Genomic DNA, 18,306 nt, shown 5'->3' on the forward strand with positions numbered 1-18,306 from the left:
GTGTATAACTGATGAGCCTTACTGCTTCATAGCAGGAAAAAATATATATCCCACATGCTTATCTGTACTGGGAGTGGCTTGTAAGTACACAAGCAGCATACAGTGTAAGCAAAAATGTTTATGCTTTTCCAGTGTCTACTGGGTGAAACCTCTGTAGACACATTGTTTAGGAGTATGGCTGTGTGTGCCTTTCTGAAACCAAGAACAGCCAGCCCAGGATTCCAGCATTGTTCTTCAGACTAGACTTCATTCTGCTATTTAGTTTCCATTAGCAACCTTCCCTTCAAATGAAAACTTGATTAAACTGAGCTCAGTAACTGTGACATGGAATAGTAATTGTAGTTTATATAAAAGCAATATAATATTAACGACATCAGGCCTAGTTTCTGCAGAGGTACTGAAGTACAGGTAAGGCTTTCATAGCGCATAGGGAGCTGGGAGTCACCTGTGTTGCTTTTGGTATTTTCCTGGTCTGACCAGATCTTAGAAGAACTTGCCTATGTCTATGACAGGAATTGAAGGTGGTGTTCTTAAAACTTGCAGGTAAAGACTAGTATGGGGAAGGCGAATTTGCCATGGTCTGAATGGAGTGGATTCTTTTGCCAACCTCCCAAATGCTGCTTCAGAATGTAGGTGCATATTTCCACTGTAGATGCACACAGTAGCAAATGTTTGTCTCTGTACCAGTCTGTGATAAGTTTGTCAGTCTGTCAGCGGGTGGACAAATCCAAATTTGCATCACCTCTGTTAATGGACTTAAGGAAAGGGAGCTTACCAAATGGCATTGTCACCAAAGTATGTCATCCTGAATGGCTTTCACTGTTTGGGAACACTTGTGGCCATTGTCTTTCTACATTGCAGAAGAACAAAAGAATCAAATGCCAAATATGATTCCTTGCTTCAGGCAATTCTTTGGCAACGGGAACGGACTGGAGACTTAAATGCACTGCACTGTTGGTTTAACGGTTTAGGGTTTGGGGAATCTGGGTGTGAGCAGTCTTGAGCAACTTGGTAGATTCCATTTGTGCCTAGGTGTGGGGTGGTCTATGTGTGGTTTTTTAAAAAAACCAAACAAAAAACCACAACACCAAACATTAGGTGTTGTTCAGAGCTGTTTACTCTGAACATACCCAGCCTGAGTAGTAATGTGTGCAGGTGACCGATTTTTCACTTACCAGTCAAATGCAAACTCATGAATTCTGAAGCTTTTCTTTAGAAGTGAGCTTTTGTAATAGTTCTGCACTTCAAACATATTTCAACAGTAAGAATAGATTTGTTGGTAATACAGGCAGTAGTTTGTGTTTAATACAGGTATATGGGTACACAAATACATAGTTTTATTCAGATATTCATCTGCTAGTATGTTTGAGAAACATTCCTCTTTAAATGAGCAAAATATCTGTACAGGAAATTCCTGCACCAAAAAGGTATGCTACATTAGCTGCTGCATACAGCTGGAAAATGGAACCAGCCAGACATACAACTGGCAGTGAAATTCCACTTGTAAGTAGGATTATCTATGTACTAGAGAAATAAAATAAATGTCATTCTCAGCTGGAAACTCACTTTTTTTTTCCTGTTGCATTAGTGCAGCATGCTGATGTCTAGTGTGAAATACAGGCTCCACTTGAAAAACTAACACTTCAGCTTTCAAATTTGAAATGAAAAGCCTTGGAATAACTGGGTGCATCCTGGAGTTGTGTAGTGCAGTTATTGTCGAAACACCAGAGGAGAGATTTCCTTATAATGCATAGCAGTAGGTGTTGCTAACAACCTGGAGATTTTGGGGGTATGGATACAAACAGGAAAGCCACTAGAAAATGCTCAGCTGGTGTAGCTTTCTGTCAATGACACTAATTGTGCCCAGGCTCTCTGCCGCTCATGTTCTGTGTGTTTCTGCTTCGGTCAGCTGCAGTGATCCCTTTTTTGCCAGTATACTAATCTGTTATGTACAGATTGAAGGTAAAAGGAATTTGCTGACCTGCAAACACTGATGACAAGTTGGCTTTTCTACAGTTAACTTCCTGGTAAGCTTTAACTAAGATCAGATGACTTTGCCTTTGTGAAGGAGATAGTGATGTCAGAGGTGTGGGCAGCATCATAGCACACTTTATGGCAGCTCTGGCTGTAAGGAGAGAGAAAACTTCACAGTACTGATTGCTGTTAGTACTGGCTAATTGCTGGTGTTTTTCATTTTAGTTCTATCTACCCACTTCTAGTGAACAAGTGGTAGTTTTTCTAACACTTCCCTGTCACAGCCGTACTCAACACTAATTAGTAATGATGCGTTGTGGCATTAAGTTTCTTGTTCTTTGGTTTTAAAAGTGATTTCTAGACAAGTTTTTTATAAGTGTAAAAATAAAAAGGCAGCCCTGTAAACAAAACCAACAAAAAAGCCCCCTGATACATAGGGAATTTTTTTCTGACTCCTGACTTGACCAGTTGTGGTGGTTTGAGCCTTAACTGGGATTCAAGAGCTCAGATGGGGTGCAAGGTTGAGAATCCTTCCCCTGCTCCCCCTTCCTCTTTCCTGATCGAGAGGAAAAGAAAGGGAAGGAGCAGATTTACTGAGAAATAATCTGGAGTCGGTTTGGAAGTAGAGAGGTAAAAATTTTCTTTTATATATATATATGGAAGGGTTCACAAGGGTAAGGAACAAGGATGGATGGGGAAAATATGTATACAAAGCCAAGCCTTTTTATAGGCGTGCTGGACAGGGCGGAGGAGTGGAACAGACTCAGTTTCCCAGGGGGAAAACCCCCTCCAGGGAGGGCAAAGCTCTCACAAGCCCTCCCCCCACTCCCCACTGTTGAATAGCATCAAGATTGGCTAGCTGGGGAATACTAGCTACCTTTATTGTGTTTGTCTTGTGCTACTGCCCTTGTTGAACTTGAGGTCATCGCTAGCATAGCTTTATGGTTATCTTACCATCAGTGCAGTAAGCTTTCTGCTCAAAGTTGAGTTGTTTTTGAAGCAGTCTTCTGAAAATACCTTTCTGTCTCAATTCCTGTTTCTACCAGACTTGTTAATTTCTGACAGAGGAAAAATTGGTGTTAAATTTTTTAAAATTTTTCCCCCCCTTCAAAGTGTTCCTACTTGACAGCAGAGTGGAAGAGTACAGAGCAACAATCTGTATTCAAACTCTTTTTCACATACTTCATAGCAAGAAACTTGTATGTGCAGGCTACTAGTAGCTTTTAAAAGAACTTTAGACAAATTTTTGAGAATGAGAGCTGCATCCATGACCAGTAACTGCTGGCATATAATTATGCAGCTGTCTGACAGCATTGGATATGATGTTCAGGAACCTCTTTTGAGTGCACCTCAGATGAAACCAAGCTGTGTGATCCAATTGACAGGGATGGCATCCATAGGGACCTGGACAGGCTTGAGAGGTGGGCCCAAGCAAACTTCATGAAGTCCAACAAGGCCAAGTGCAAGGTCCTGCACCTGGTTTGGGGTAATCACAAGCACAAATATGGGCTGAGCAAGGAGTGGCTTGAGAGCAGTCTGGAAGAGGACAGCTTGGGGCTGTGGTTGATGGAAAAACTCACTATGAGCCAGCAATGGTCACTGGCAGCCCAGAACCCATCTGTGTGCTGGGCTGCATCAAAAGCAGTGAGACCAGCAGGATGAGTGAGGTGATTTTGCCCTTCTGCTCTTTTCACTACAAATCAGAGGAATCTGATATTGTAGAGACCTTCTTGAAGTGCCCTTTAGGTCCTCTTGCTGCTGTCAGCCATTAACAAGTCTGTTGTATGGGTAAAGGCCCAGTGTACACAGATTGCAAACATGCCCCAGGAGATTTGTTCAGATCTAGTCTTGTATTGTGGAAGTGAATGGGTATCTGTATTACTGGTGTTGACTCTTATGTAAATCAGTTAGTAATTATTTTTATTGTTCTAAATTCAAGTAAACCAAATAATTTTTCTTCGAGCCTTCTTTGTTCTTTAGAGGTAAGAAAATAGATGGTTCAGTGTTTGAGAATTTTAAATTGAGTTTTATAATTTTAAAACCAAACAATGAGGAAAATATTACACATTAAGGAGAGGATGGGAATGTAGATGAGTAATTTATACATTCACCTGGCTGGGTTTCTATGGGCTTTTTAGTGCAAGAAAGCTGTTAATTTCTTTGAGAAAGTTCTGTGGAGGCCAGCAAGGTGGTCTCAGCACATGACTTGTGTCATCTGACATGAGTCTGAAAGAACTAGGCTTGTACATCCAAAAAAGAGAAGTCCTTATTAGTAATCTTACATAACTTTTGTGAGGGGGTGAGTGTCAGACCCTTTTTCTTGCTATACAGTATCACAGTATCACTTCACAGTATCACAGTATAACTAAGGTTGGAAAGGACCTCGAGGATCGAGTCCAACCTATCAACACAGACCCCATGACTAGACCATGGCACCAAGTGCCACGTCCAATCTCCCCTTGAACGCCTCCAGGGTCGATGACTCAACCACCTCCCTGGGCAACCGGTTCCAATGCCGAATGACTCGCTCGGTGAAGAACTTCCTCCTCACCTCGAGTCTAAACCTGCCCTGGCGCAGCTTGAGACTGTGTCCCCTTGTTCTGGTGCTGGTTGCCACTCTGTATACCACTCTGTCAGGAGTGACAGGAGTCACAAACTTCTGCCTCTGACTCTGAAATAAAACTTTGCTCTAGGAGGCTCGTTAAGCATTAGAACAGATTGTCCAGAGAAGATGTGAAATCTGTTTGGAATTCTCCAAGACCTGACTGATGGAAGCCTTAAGTAGCCTTGTCCAAATCTGTCAGCCTCGGTTTGAGCAGGGGATTGGACTAGATGTCTTCACAAGGCTCTTTCAAACATGAAGGGTTCTGCAATTATACTTCCGTAGTTTTATCCTTCTCACTTGTGGCGTTTATAGTTTACCATTAATACCTCTGCCAGTATTTCCCTGCCTCTGCAACAGGCTTTCTTGTATGGGTAATCACATCTTTGTCTTGCACTAAAGCTGGAGAAAACCTCTTCCTATGTTACCTGTGATGCTGAAGAAAGTATCCTGCCTTTGGTGTTGGTAATTCCATGGTTTTTTCATGCAGTATATGTTACATGTTGAAGATGACTGGTCCTCTAAACTCTTTCTACCAAGCAGATTTCTACCTGCCTGTCAGTGATGCTTGTATCAAACTGATTGAATTAGAATTTACATGTTTGCCTTGTATACTAGGAAGGTTCTGTGGTAGTCTTTGCAAATAACATCTTTCAGAAGATGAGGGCTCTTGGAGTAGTTGCTTTTAAAAAAAGTGAATTGGGCTACTAGTTCTTAGAATGGCTTCCTGGGTTATAGCAATAAAGCTTGGTATTGTCATGCAGTCTTCTGCAATGGCTTTGTAGATCTACTTATTTAAAGCTACTTGTCATTAACTATAAGCCCTTACATTTTGGTTGATTATCTACTGTGGTAAACTTCAACCACCTGAATAAAAATCTGTCTTACCAGATCTGTCCCAGGTGGGCTTGTATTAGACATGTATGATGCATCTTCCTTCATCTAATTGTGAGAAGTAAAATTCCTTGAGTTCTGAACTTTCTTTGATCTCTGGATATCAGCACCTACATCTATGTAGGTGTAGATTTTTCCCACATAACCATCCTGAGCAAGCTGTGAGTGCAGAGATGTAGCCAGACTGTTCTGTAATTGCTGCTTTAGGTCAAGTGGAGCTAAGAGCAGGCAGTTCCTTGACTTGAAGTGTATCAAGTTGGTGGAAAAAAAAAAAGCACAGAGCTTTTGCATTTGCCAAGGTGGTGGCAATTACTGCTGTTCAAGTCTCATTAAGTACAGTTTCACTCCTCTGTGGCCAAGACTCTTACTAGAAAATACTGTAGTAAAAAAGTTGTTAGAGCAGATCTTTTTTCTGAACCTGCTCTCAGCATGGATTGCTTGGTACCCTCTCACTCTGCTGTGTACCTTGCTTGTGATGAATTTTAGCAGAAACTGGCTGAGTAAAACTGGATTAACTCCCACTTGTCTCTCATTTCCTGCGGTTGCAGAGTTCTAGCAAAAGGGGATGAAATGATGTCATGCGTTTTGACTGGTAACTGAGTTTGAAGAATCTTCTGGTCGACTGATAGAAGTAGATGATTTTGATTACCTATGGATACTTGTTAAGAGACTTTTCAAGTGTGGTAGTGCTGACAATGTGGAAACAATCTTTTGGTATGGACAGATTGCAGGACTGGTTCTACTTGCAGCTGAACCAGAAGAGCTCCTAGTTATGCATGATCTTTTAGAAGCAGTCTTATGAAACAATTCGTTGTCTTCAGCCTTTCATGTTCATGTTACTTTCCTGTGTATAGCTAAATTCCTCCAAGCAACTTATAGCACTGTAATTGTGGTTAGTAGTTTTGTTTGTTTATTTTCAAGCTAAAGAATGGAATTTTTTATTAATTTTTCTGCTTTGCTCTGATGTATCATCACTGTGTTCTCATATACAGTATAACCGATTCTGAAAGCTCTTTTTTATTTTCCAATAGGCTGGTATTTGGGATGCTGTATCCTGCATACTACTCATACAAAGCTGTGAAGACAAAAAATGTGAAAGAATATGTAAGTCTCAGTGCTTTTTAATTGCTTAATTAAATGCCCCTCTTAACATACAACTGTGGAAAGCTTATTATGCAGTGCAACAGATTGTATAAAAGCAGATTGCATATACAGTGTCCATGTGAATCAAATGGTAATCCTTTAGAGAGCTTAAGTTAAGGCCTTTTCTTGTCATGGACTTGGAAACATGTCCAACACAACTATACAAATTTTTTTTTTTGGAGGGTTTAAAAGATAAACATGGTAATAGTGGCTGCATTTCAGTGAAGTGCCTAAGATAATGCACTTCTGGGCAGGGGATGGGAAAAAGGTTTCTTAATTCTGCCAACATCTGTAACATAAGCCATGTTCAGTGATCTCTTGAACAGTCAGTTGGACTATGGAGCTCTACAGGGCATCCAAAATTCACATGAGAAAAGGGTAGCTCTGATTAATCTATTGTTCCTCCAAGAAGAGAAAAAGAAAAGGTAACCAGGGAAGGAAAAGATTTGGTTAAGATGATATGCAGGAAAGCAGCAGAGCAGACAGAAGAGTGAGATGGAGCAAAACATAATTACTGTAGCTTAGAATTAAGCTGTTATTTCCCTGTCAGTGTGAGCAATGATGATTACTACAAGAATGTTATACAATTGCAGTCACAAGGAACGTGGGACACGGAGTTACTTCCCTGTTTTAAGAGCCATCCTAACATGGTTTTGGCAACTAACCTATATTGTCTCCTGAAGCTTGTTCTTGACTGCCTGACTCGGGATGGAGTCAGTGCCATCAGTTACTTAATTTGGCAGCTATAGCTGTGACCTAATGCTGCTGTCTGGATGTGGTGATGTCTTTACTTTGTGCTTGGTTGTGGTAGTAGAATGCATGTGTTATTCCTTGCCTTGTGTATCTTCTATTTAGTCTGAACACTCCATCCGGGCTCCAAAGTGGACATCACGTTCGTACTTCTGGTTTCTGTGCCCAAGCTGATTAGTGCTTATTTGTGCACACAGAGCTAGAGCCTGCCAGGTTCTGGGAGGAAAAAAAATACCAAAAAGCAGGAGAAGAATTTCCTGTAAATCATGCTTACTTTCCTCTCTCAAGGAAATATATAATGCAAAGAATTTATAAACTGCTTTTCCTCCCTGCTCCCTCAAAAGGGATCTACAGCATAAGTTGATGATAGCAGTTTCAAACTAATGTAAAAAAAACAAACCACCTTAATTTAAGAGGCTACCATTGCCTGCTGCAATATGTTTTCTAGCAAAAAGTAAGTAATGTTCATAGAGTGCTGGGGTTTTGACTTGTATCTCAGTGGTTCAGTTAGGTGTGTCTTAGCTGTCTTTCTTGGGCCTCCTGTTTTAGAGATGCTTGTTACTTGTGCAAGAACTTCTGTAAGGCCTGGAATCACATTATTATTGTTCCAATCATGTATTTAATTTAGTCTGAAAGCACAGCTTTTCAGTCACTTGTGGCCTTTACGTAACTTGCAGCTGCCTACAAAATGTTTGTGGGACTGAAATACATTACAGTGCCATTTTCATGGGTAGGGAATGACATAAATTTGTCAATGAGTTACTACTCCATTGTGGGTGGGTTTGAGTGTCCAGACAGATCTTGGTGATGATCCATGGCTTTTGTCTTCTCAGCTGGGTCATTTTCTTTTATAGAGAGTATAGATTTAACTTCAGCCTTTCAGATGTTACAGCTATGCTGCCAGTCATGGTATGGCCTGAGCACATCTTCCTTTCCAGGATTAAGTGTGGCTCAGGAGCCATCTGCTTTCATTTGTTAGATTGCAAGAGCTTCCACCAGCAAAACCCAAAGAAAGTATGGACTTCTTGACTTGCTGTGTAGGTCATGATGCAGCGAACTGTTAAAATATTATTTCGGGGGTGGGGAGGGGGGGAAGCATTGCTTCTGATTTTGGTAATTTAAAAGGCTTTAGTTTTAGAAATTAGGATCTGTGTCTTTGGGGAGATTTATTTCTTCTTCTTATCCTGCTTTAATGGAGTTGACCAGCATGTTTTCAGGAGTGCTTTTTCAACTGTGTTACACGAAAGTGCTTGTAATAGGCATCTGAGATGTAGTTTAGAAGTCTGAACAACCAGTCTTCTCAAAATCTTGCTTTCAAAATCCTGCTTCAGCCAAAGCAAACAAAGATGAGCTTAGTACTTGGATTGTAAAGAGGAAAAAAAACGTTCAGAGATCAAATCTGTAGTTTCCCTCTTAACATAAGAAGCAAGAAATCAAAGCTTCTGTAACTTCATCTTTAAGAGTTCAGTCTGTGATAGTCTTCTGGGCAATGGCAAATAGGACCTTCTGTTTTTCTGGGGTTGATCTTAATTTTGTTTTAGTTTTCTTCTGGTATGCAAACCACTGTAAGTCACTTTTGGTACCTAATGCACTAGTTGTACGAGAGTATGATTTGGCTTGGGTTTGTGAGAATCTCTGCCCAGACCTCAGCAGGGCTCCTGGCGGTTCTCATGCGCCTTTCTGCAGGGCATTTCTTACTGTTCCTAGCAGCTCAAGAGAAACTCTTACTTCTACTCTTGTTCCTAATTGGATAAGTAGATATTGATTAGAGAACAAATAGCCTGGGAAAATATATCAGAAAACAATTCAGTCTTGGGTGACTTATTAAAAAACGCATCTTGCTTAGGTTGATGAGGCAAGGGTGGATGTTAATTTTATTTTTATTCAGGCATTGACTGGTTCATGGAAGGGTCACCAGTTTGAATGTCACATAGCCTGTCAGAAATTACTTCAGCTGTTGTGTAGTTTGTCTCAGTTTATTCAAGTTTGAAATAGTCAAATCCTCTGACAGACCAAAGTGAAGAATGTGATCATATGACTGCTTTTCTTTACAGATTGAAATGTGGAAAAGTATTTAAGATAAATAGCCTCAAATGGTGACAGGGGAAGTGTTCTTAAAGCATAATGCTCAACTATGAAATAGGCAGCAGTGTATCATTAGGTTTTGAGTACTTAGTTAAGTTCACTTCAAAAAGTTTGCTGTAAGAGTGAAGATTAAATCTGAGCCAAGTCCCCTTTTAAGAAGGTACCATGAATTTAGGACTCAAATTAGCATCTTTAAAATGTTGTGTTTAATGCTTTGTAGGTATACTAGATTTAATAGCCAGCATGTCATAATTGAAATGAGGTTACTGCATCTGGATGTGGGCAATGCTTTGCTTCTCTTTTTTCTTTTGTTTTCTTTTCTTGTTTTAAAAGTTTTGGTTGTGTTTTTCTCTAATGTAGATAGTGTTGAAATTTAAAGAATGTGGGGGTGTTCAGTTAGTATAAACGACGAGTGGTGCTTTGCACTGACCTAGTTTGGAAATACTATCATCTAGCTGCTGATACCTTAGAGAAGACAAATGCCTGGAACAGCTTCTTTTATTCCAAATTGTGTAATCAGTTTAAACAAATTTGAACAAATGCTCAAGAAGAATGAGGGGTTTAATTAGCTACTAGGAAACAGAACTAAGCCTTGTATTTTAAAAGCATTGTTTGATTTCAGAACAGTGATGTATACTGTAACTCTTAAAACCAAAGTAATACGTAGTTGTAAACCCTGAAACTTTGGCACACTTATATACAAACTCTGTTATTAACAAGAATTCTGTGGGTCTATGTAGTATTAAATTTCCATGGAAATGGGTTGTTTCCTGCCTTGCCTCAGTGTTAGTATAACGCTAAGTATACATGTAGAACTTGGCTGCAGAGTATAGCTTCATAATATATTTTGTGAAATGAAAGCAACAGCTACCTGATTAATGCTGACTTGTTTGTGCAGTGTGTAAACACATGGCTGAGTCTGGAAAGGAGTGAGATATCCTTTAGTGCTGTATTGAGAATTGCACTTCATACTTAGTCTGTTGACCCTTTGTAGTTGTATGTGCTTGCTTGTTTGGTGGCCTTCGTTGTTTATTTGGTGTGGGGTGGATCACTGAAGCTTTCTAGAGGCAGAAACTCATCTGTGAAGCCAGCCAATATGAGGTGGTGACACAACCATTTAATTTAGCTTGTAGCTGTACCAGTTCTGTTTACAAACAGAAAAGCTGTAGGACCATTATACAATTTCAGTGGAATGTCGTGCTTTGGCCACTCTGAACTGGTTGTACAGTGTGTGGTGTGATCTGTGTAAAGGCAGAATTCTTACTAAAGTGATGTTTTAATTTTCAGGTTCGCTGGATGATGTATTGGATTGTGTTTGCTCTTTATACAGTTACTGAAACAATAAGTGACCTAACAGTCTCTTGGTAAGAGCTTGCTTTTATAAACTCTAGATAAAATCAGATTTCTTTCTGATGTTCTTTGATTGGCAATCATTTAATTTTCATAAAGAAGTTGTGCTTGTTGATAGCTTTTGTTTTTTCAGGAAAAGATCTTGGTGAATGTGAAGAAATAACACCTGTTTCTGCATGTGCTGTACAGTGTTACTTGAAGTAGGGACCAGAATATTACCATCTTTGTAGAAACTAAATAGGAAAGTGGAACTCTTAAGATGCACTATAATTTATCCCTGCAGGACTGTATAAGTAAAAGCAAGTATATCAACTATTTCCATTTCTTAAATGACAGTATAGTCAATTCAATATGTAGATCTTTAACTTCTTACATGTGAAAAATCCTGTATGGTCATATGTAATTGTGGCTCAGTTTTGGGTTCTTTTTGAGGTATCTCTTCATGATGATTAATTACTGTGCAGTTTCTTAATGGAGTTGATTTCATGCAACCTTTAACTTGTCTGTAGGTTCCCACTTTACTATGAACTGAAGATAGCTTTTGTTATTTGGCTCCTTTCCCCGTATACTAGAGGGGCAAGTTTAATCTACAGAAAATTTCTTCACCCACTTCTTTCTTCTAAAGAAAGGGTAAGAACAAACTTCTGTCTTCAATGCCTAATATGAAATACTGTATGCTAAAATACTATTGCTAGATCTATTATGGAAGCAGATCAGTGTGTTACTGGTTTGTCAAGCAGCATGAACTTGGAAGTGCAGATGGTCGTCATAGAATGGCTTAGGTTGGAAGGGACCATCTACTCCAACCTCCTCACCATAGTCTCCCTGGAACTTTCTCCTCTCCAGGCTGAACAGCCTGTGTTCATAGGAGAGGTGCTCCAGCCCTCTGATCATCTTTGTGGCCCTCTTCTGCACCTGCTCCAGCAGGTCCATGTCTCTCTTGTGTTGGGGCCCCCAGAGCTGATTGCAGCACTCAAGTGAGGTCTCACCAGAGCAGAGTCAAGTGTCAGAACCGCCTCTCTCAACGTGATAGCTATGCTTCTTTTGCAGCCCAGAACGCTATTTGCCTTCTGAGCTGCGAGTGCACATGTCCAGTTTCTTTTCCACCAGTACTCCCAAGTCATTTTTTGTAGGGCTGCTTTCAATCTTGTCATCCCTAAGCTTGTATTGATATTGGGGATTGCCCTGAGCTAGGTGCAGGACCTTGCACATTGCCTTATTGAACCTCATGAATGTTCACGAATCTCAGTTGAGTGGAAGTGCTGCAGTTCGACTGTCAACAGGAAGAACATGTGCAGAAGCATTAATGCAGTTATAGCAACTCTTCTTCAGGTTACTGTGGGTTTTTTCTAGCTTAACCTATTAATAATGCTTCTCAGGATGAATGACATCAATGACTTTTCAGGTGTGCAAACACACAGGATAAAAGGAGAGGCTTTCTGCTGAGGTTTAAGTGAAAATCACTCTGCAGCAGAAAATACCCAAACAGAAAATAGCTGAAGGATCTTTAGCTTTAGCTTGAAGTTTGACAGGGACACAGATCTGCTTAGCTGCCTTTTTTTTTTTTTCCAGTTTGTGTGTGGAGAGAGTGATTAGAAGAGATGCAAAGAATGTCACTGAAAAATCTCACAGTACAGAAAACAGCCTTCGTAACTGTCAGTGCTGGGCTTGGCCTTTATTAGGCAGAGCAGGTAGCTTATATAATTGCCACTGATATAAATAGTAAGGCCATCTTGACCTTCTGAAGGTTGAACTATAAACCATTTTCAACTTCATGAGCTAACGGGATTTTTTTTTTCCCCCCATAGTGTGCTAGCTGTAGTGAACTACCTGGAAGCCTTTATCTCCAACTCCAGGCATTTACCACAGATGGGGATAAATGTCATGATCTTTGAGGTCTCTTCCAACCTTATTGATTCCATGACTGTGTCATCCTTAGTACTTAATTATGTCAAAGCCATGGCTTCAAAAGTTCATAGTGAGACCACTCCATCTTTCTAAGGAGCTCTCTGATTTCATCTTAAGTGTGCTGTTTCTTGAACAACTTTTGTCTGACAAGTTAAGCTTAGTCTGTAAGGAGCTTGCTATGTAGCTGCAATGTTTCTGAGATGGACAAGATGGATCTATTTTATCTTGTTTGACCAGTTATGTGCTCTCATTTAAAAAACCATTGTAAGTGAATGAAATACCAGTGTGCAAAGGCAAAAGTAATTGTCTCATTATTTATTAATGAGAGTAAAGATTTTCTTAGATTTCTTCTGTCTTCCTTAATTGATGGAAGAAAATAGTACTTTGGGTAATGTGACTTATGCACAGCCCTCTAAAATTTTGTTATGTTTTGCTTTAGGAGATCGACGAGTACATCGTACAAGCCAAAGAAAGAGGCTATGAGACCATGGTGAATTTTGGGAGGCAAGGGTTGAATTTGGCAGCAACTGCTGCAGTGACAGCAGCTGTAAAGGTAACTTTCTGCTTGTATTAATTGCTTTTGTCCTTGATGGAGAAGAATGTAATTGTATTGAAGACTTGCCATTCCTAAGCATGAGATTTAATGTGTGAACACATCGGAAACCTGGAATGTGATTTAAGGGTTGCAGGCCTCTAGTCCTCCTCATACTACATATGTTTAAGGTGGCTTGTACTTATTTCTTGGATGACAATGATCAGTTTAATGTAATTCCAAAGATACCATGCAGGCTTTTGAGTAAAGATGACCACTGTTTCTTTTTCTGACTCTGTGCTTTCTTGTTGGTAAACAAACTATTTAAAGGATTTCTGGCTTTTCTGCTGTTTTTCTCCAATCAACTTGAGGTAACTCCACATCTGAAGTAAAGCATGAAAGATTACTACCACAGATAACCTTTATCTTGACAGAATTAACTTGTTTGCAAATGTTGATTTAATTTTTAATACACTAAGCATAAGCTTGCATATTGCTATTTATCATAGTCTTGCTTTGTATAATTTCCATTACACCATGAAGTAACCTCTGGTTGCTCCTGAATTACATGCCTACAAACCTCATGACCTTCAGTTGAATTTCAGAGCATTTTTGGTCTAGGAAAGCAAAATATAGCCTTCTAACTAAGATTCTAAGAAACTTGTGGCCCACCAAAAGGAGTATAACTTCTGGCAATATCTATCCTAGTAGTTAATGAAACTAAACCACATGAAGTATGGAAAGAAAGATGTGTATGTCCTAGTTAAAGGGATCGTTCTAAGGTGATCAGGGTTTATTTCTGCCTGGGAATAAATGAAACTGCCGTATTTATAGTACCAGGACTGAAAACCTGAACACTGCTGTTAAGTGACAGAAGGCAATGTAGAGACCTGACTCTCGAAGTGAAGTGGGTACACCTAGCATTTAATTTAAAATTCTGTGCTGATGTGAACTTCTTGCCTTATAAAACAGTTCTAAAATGTACATTTTCAAATGCTGTCTCAAAAAGGTCTGTAAAAGTAGCCATGCATATCTTGTTTGTTCATTCTTCCTCTTTAAAGATGTATGTGAGTGGTAGTGTAAAAACTAAACACCACCAAAAAAAAAACCCAACAAAAAAATGCAAATGCAACAATCAAACCCCAAACCAAATCACAAAACCCTCCAAACAAACTACAGAAGTCCCCCAAACAAAACAAAATTGAAAAACAAACACAAAAAAACCCACCCCCTGCAAACTAACTTTAAAATATGGGTATAATGGGCCTAAAACACTAAGCATGTGATTACATTTTATCCCTGATTTTATTTTTTTCTGAGTCAAATCATTAGTATTGTCTTGAGGCATGATTTATACTGAAGTAGGGTACACCTCTAAAGGAATAAAAGTATCCAGAGTGAAAACAGGTTTTTGACAAAACCCAAAGAAATGAACTGTGGTGGTGAGAGAAGGCCTAGCTCTCCCTCCCCCACAAAGAAAGAAACCATGACTGAAACAGTCGGAGAAGCAAAGGGTAGAGCTGTATTCACAAGCAATATGGAATGCAGGTTGTATATACACAATATGTACAGTATTTACAATATATACAGAAATATACAGCAAAGGAAATAATCAGAACAAAACTTCCTCCTCTGGACAGAGGAGGTTTCCCTCCTCTGTACCCCCTCTCTCCCCCTACCTCCCTTTTTTCCCAAAAAAGGGTTAGAGAGAGAAAAGGTAGTTATTAAGGAGGAAAATTCTTATTAGGCTTCAAAGCGCATGCAGGGATTAGTTTTGCTTATCTCAAGGTCAGCTCCAGCTAGTTGCTCAGAAGCAGACAGGCTGGAAAGGCAGAACAGAGTGGACTGAGAAAAGATTCCAACTGAACTAAAACTTAAAGTTGCATTCTACCAATCTACCAATGAAATTCGTTTAGAATATCTGAATGTGTTCAAAATATTCAGCCAGAGTGTTCCAGCAAATGTCCCGCTCTTAAAGGCACAGCCTCAAATGGTCACATGAACCCAACAAAAAAAAGCCAAAAAACTCTACTGGGAAAGGTTTTTAAGAACTATGTTAGATGCTAAAATGCAGGTTCATTGCCAAACAGCAAGTCATAACTGATTATAATGTGCATCTGTAATGACAGTTACATTATGTGTGTGTTTCCTTCTGTCTGGCTAAGGGTATTTTGTTGTTTGTCCTTATGATTTTACAGAGAGATTGTAAAACAACACAAATACCTCCTCTAACTATTTTTTTTCTGAAACAATAGCTTTGTCCTAAATGCCTGTCTCTAGATTTCATTGGTCTTCAGCTGTGACTGGCAAGATGCCTGCTCTATTTGTTAAAACTTGTTAAACATGCTCATGAATGTTTGTACAGAATTAGTTCAGTGCAGATGAGATACTTGGGCAAAACCACTGCCACAGTACCCAAGATCTAAAATAGACATGTTTTTTCAACACTATGGAAGAGTAGTCTCTGAAAACTTCTATTTTGGCATGTTAAAACTCTTGTAGTTTCATTCCAAAAAGCTGATGGTGACTGCTCCATGCAACCGGATGCAGACAATGCATGTATTCCTGACTTTTTGTTTCCTGCTTTTCAAGAACTGACTGCTGCCTCCAGCATTAACCCTTCAGCATGAGCTGGTGGGGCATGCTACAGGATCTCAGGAATGGAATCCTATTAGTGGGATCAGTTTTGATGGGAAGGAGACATGCTTTCATCACTTTTTTGGGGTGTTTTTTTTGGCAAGGAGCAGAGATGCTTATTCTGACGTATCATATCTCACATTAGGAGTAGAGAGTGTGGGAGGTTAAACACAGGAGGAGGTGCAAAGAAAGCTTCTGTTCACTGAAGCTTCCAAACAAAAGATGCTATGATGTCTGCTTATGCTGGCTTTAAAAGGAGGGTGGTAGAATAGCTTGGAAACTGTGTGGGAAAGAGCAGTTTTCTCCAAGAGCTGTCAAAGGAATAGGGGATTAGTATTAAACAGCCAGCTGGCTGTGCAGGGGAGGCTGGAGCAGCCAGCCAGGCCAATCTACTGAAATCTGACATAGATTTAAACCTGCTCTGCTGTAGTTAAGTTGCAATGTAGTTGGCAGGAGTCATGGCTTATAGCTTACATTCCTATACTGATATTTTTAGCTGGTACTAGTCAGGCACTGTTCATATAAAATTTAGTGTTTCAAAACCTGCTAAATAGCATACATTAGCAAGAAAAAATTTACTTAATATGACAGAGAACAAACCTTTGTAAAATCCTGATTTCAGGAGACTTAAAAATGAAATACGGTTTAGGCTGACTTTGACAGTTTAACAAAAACTTTCTTCAGGATATAAAAGAATCAGCAACAAGATGTCTTCAATGATAGGAAAGTTAATGGTGCCCTTCTAACTCAGTAGTATATGGATTTGTGGAAACTATTTCCACAACAGAACTTCCCTGATATGTTTTGTGTTTTGATGCATCTGCTTTCCAGATGCTGTGGCGTGCTGGTTACCTGTATGTTCTGATTTTTGCCAATGGATGAGTTCTGATTTATCAAGATACTGGTTTGTATATCATCATGTGTGTGGTGGCTGCTAATTAAGCTGTCCTTTGTCCTAATGGGCTGTCCTTTGAGACCACACAAATACTGTCTGTTTGCAAATTACTATTTGGTGGTGGTACTGATACTGCTAATGTATTTTGAGGGCTGTTCCTGCATGCCTCTTAGTCATCCTCAGTCTGCTGCTTCTTTTCTGGTTGAATATTTTTTCAAACAGCCTTACTTGGACTTCCCCTTCTTCCTACTGAGGGCATGGCAGAGGAAGGAGGTGTATCGCAGCCAGCTGTGGCTTACAGCCAGTATCACTGAGCAGTTCAGCTCAGCAGCAACATTACTTTCATCTCTCTTCCCTGCTGGGACTGCCTGGCGTGCTGCAGAGGTCATTCACAGGGCAGCAGTCCCTCTCCAGGTTGAGGGGTAACAGAAGTCATTCCCTGTCAGTTTGGATTGAATCAGGGAGAGAACAGCTGGGAATGTGGGTGCTGCACGCTGCAGCTCTGTGGCCACAAAGTTCCAAGCAACTCTGGATGTAGAGTTCATTGAGAACTTGTCCAGTGAAGGCCAGCAGCTTTATTTGGTGATTCTGACCACTGAGGGATGCAAGTCCAATTTAAACAACCAAAAAACAGAGTCCCTGAGGCAGACCTACTGTGTGCTGTTTACAGCAAATTCCTTGGGTTAAATGTATAGACTGTGAAAATACATGCTCAATAACAAAACAGAGAAGGACATTTCATGTATGAGGGTTAGCTGATGAGACAGCATACTAATAGCTTGTGAGAGTCTGAGGAGTCCCTTAAGTAAGCTATATTTATCAAGAACTAGTTTTAGAGACTTTGATCCTTACTGATAGGAACTGTTGAAATAATGGGACACCAGTGCAGGCGTGGTGACTGCTCTGTCATCTTCTCCTGAGCACTAACTTAGGGCTGTGCGTATGGCTGGGGAGAAGTGATGGCTGCTGCCAGATCCGTGGCATGAGTATGGAAGCAGGAGCTGCCCCTTCACCTCCTCCTGCAATTGTATTGCTCTGCCTTCTGTTTTGGGAGCAAATGTCTTGCTTTCAAGCTGGGGCTAGTGATTCTGAACTTTCAATCACGATATCAAAACTCATAAAGCATTAATATTGTAAAAGTGAATGTTACTTCCACATTTCCTGCGCAGTGAGTATTTAATCTCATATTTCCTGTAGCAGGAGAAGACTGGGGGGCCTGTATGGACTTCCTCCATAGGATTAATATCATTAGTGACTATCACTGTGTAGTACAGCAGTGCTTGTGCAGCCTCCATTTCTACTGTGATTTTCAGGCATGTGCTCTGCACCTCTTATTTGTATATGTATCCTTTCAAATTTCTTAACATTTCCTGTGTGTAACATGAGTAAAACTTTCCTTCTTGGCAAGTAGCTTTGGAATGCAGGGCCCATTGTAGGAATCCCTTACATCCTCCCTGACTGGGTCAGGGCTCCATAGGAGCTCAGGTCTCATCAAATGTACAGTTGGTTAAGGGCACAATGTGGTTTTATGGAACA

General features: G+C 40.0%; 1 protein-coding gene across 1 annotated transcript in view; it reads left to right on the forward strand.

The window, feature by feature from the left end:
* Positions 1 to 18,306, forward strand: part of REEP3 (receptor accessory protein 3) — a 42,242-nt gene that overhangs the window by 13,292 nt on the left and 10,644 nt on the right. The window contains exons 2-5 of the mRNA XM_068140123.1: positions 6,502 to 6,574; positions 10,736 to 10,812; positions 11,308 to 11,428; positions 13,146 to 13,259. Coding sequence (XP_067996224.1) covers positions 6,502 to 6,574; positions 10,736 to 10,812; positions 11,308 to 11,428; positions 13,146 to 13,259 — 385 coding nt within the window. The remainder of the gene's footprint in view (positions 1 to 6,501; positions 6,575 to 10,735; positions 10,813 to 11,307; positions 11,429 to 13,145; positions 13,260 to 18,306) is intronic.

This window comes from Melanerpes formicivorus, unplaced genomic scaffold, assembly GCF_026170545.1.
Source record: "Melanerpes formicivorus ecotype bairdi unplaced genomic scaffold, bMelFor1.0.p_v2 SCAF_6, whole genome shotgun sequence".
Lineage (NCBI taxonomy): Eukaryota > Metazoa > Chordata > Aves > Piciformes > Picidae > Melanerpes > Melanerpes formicivorus.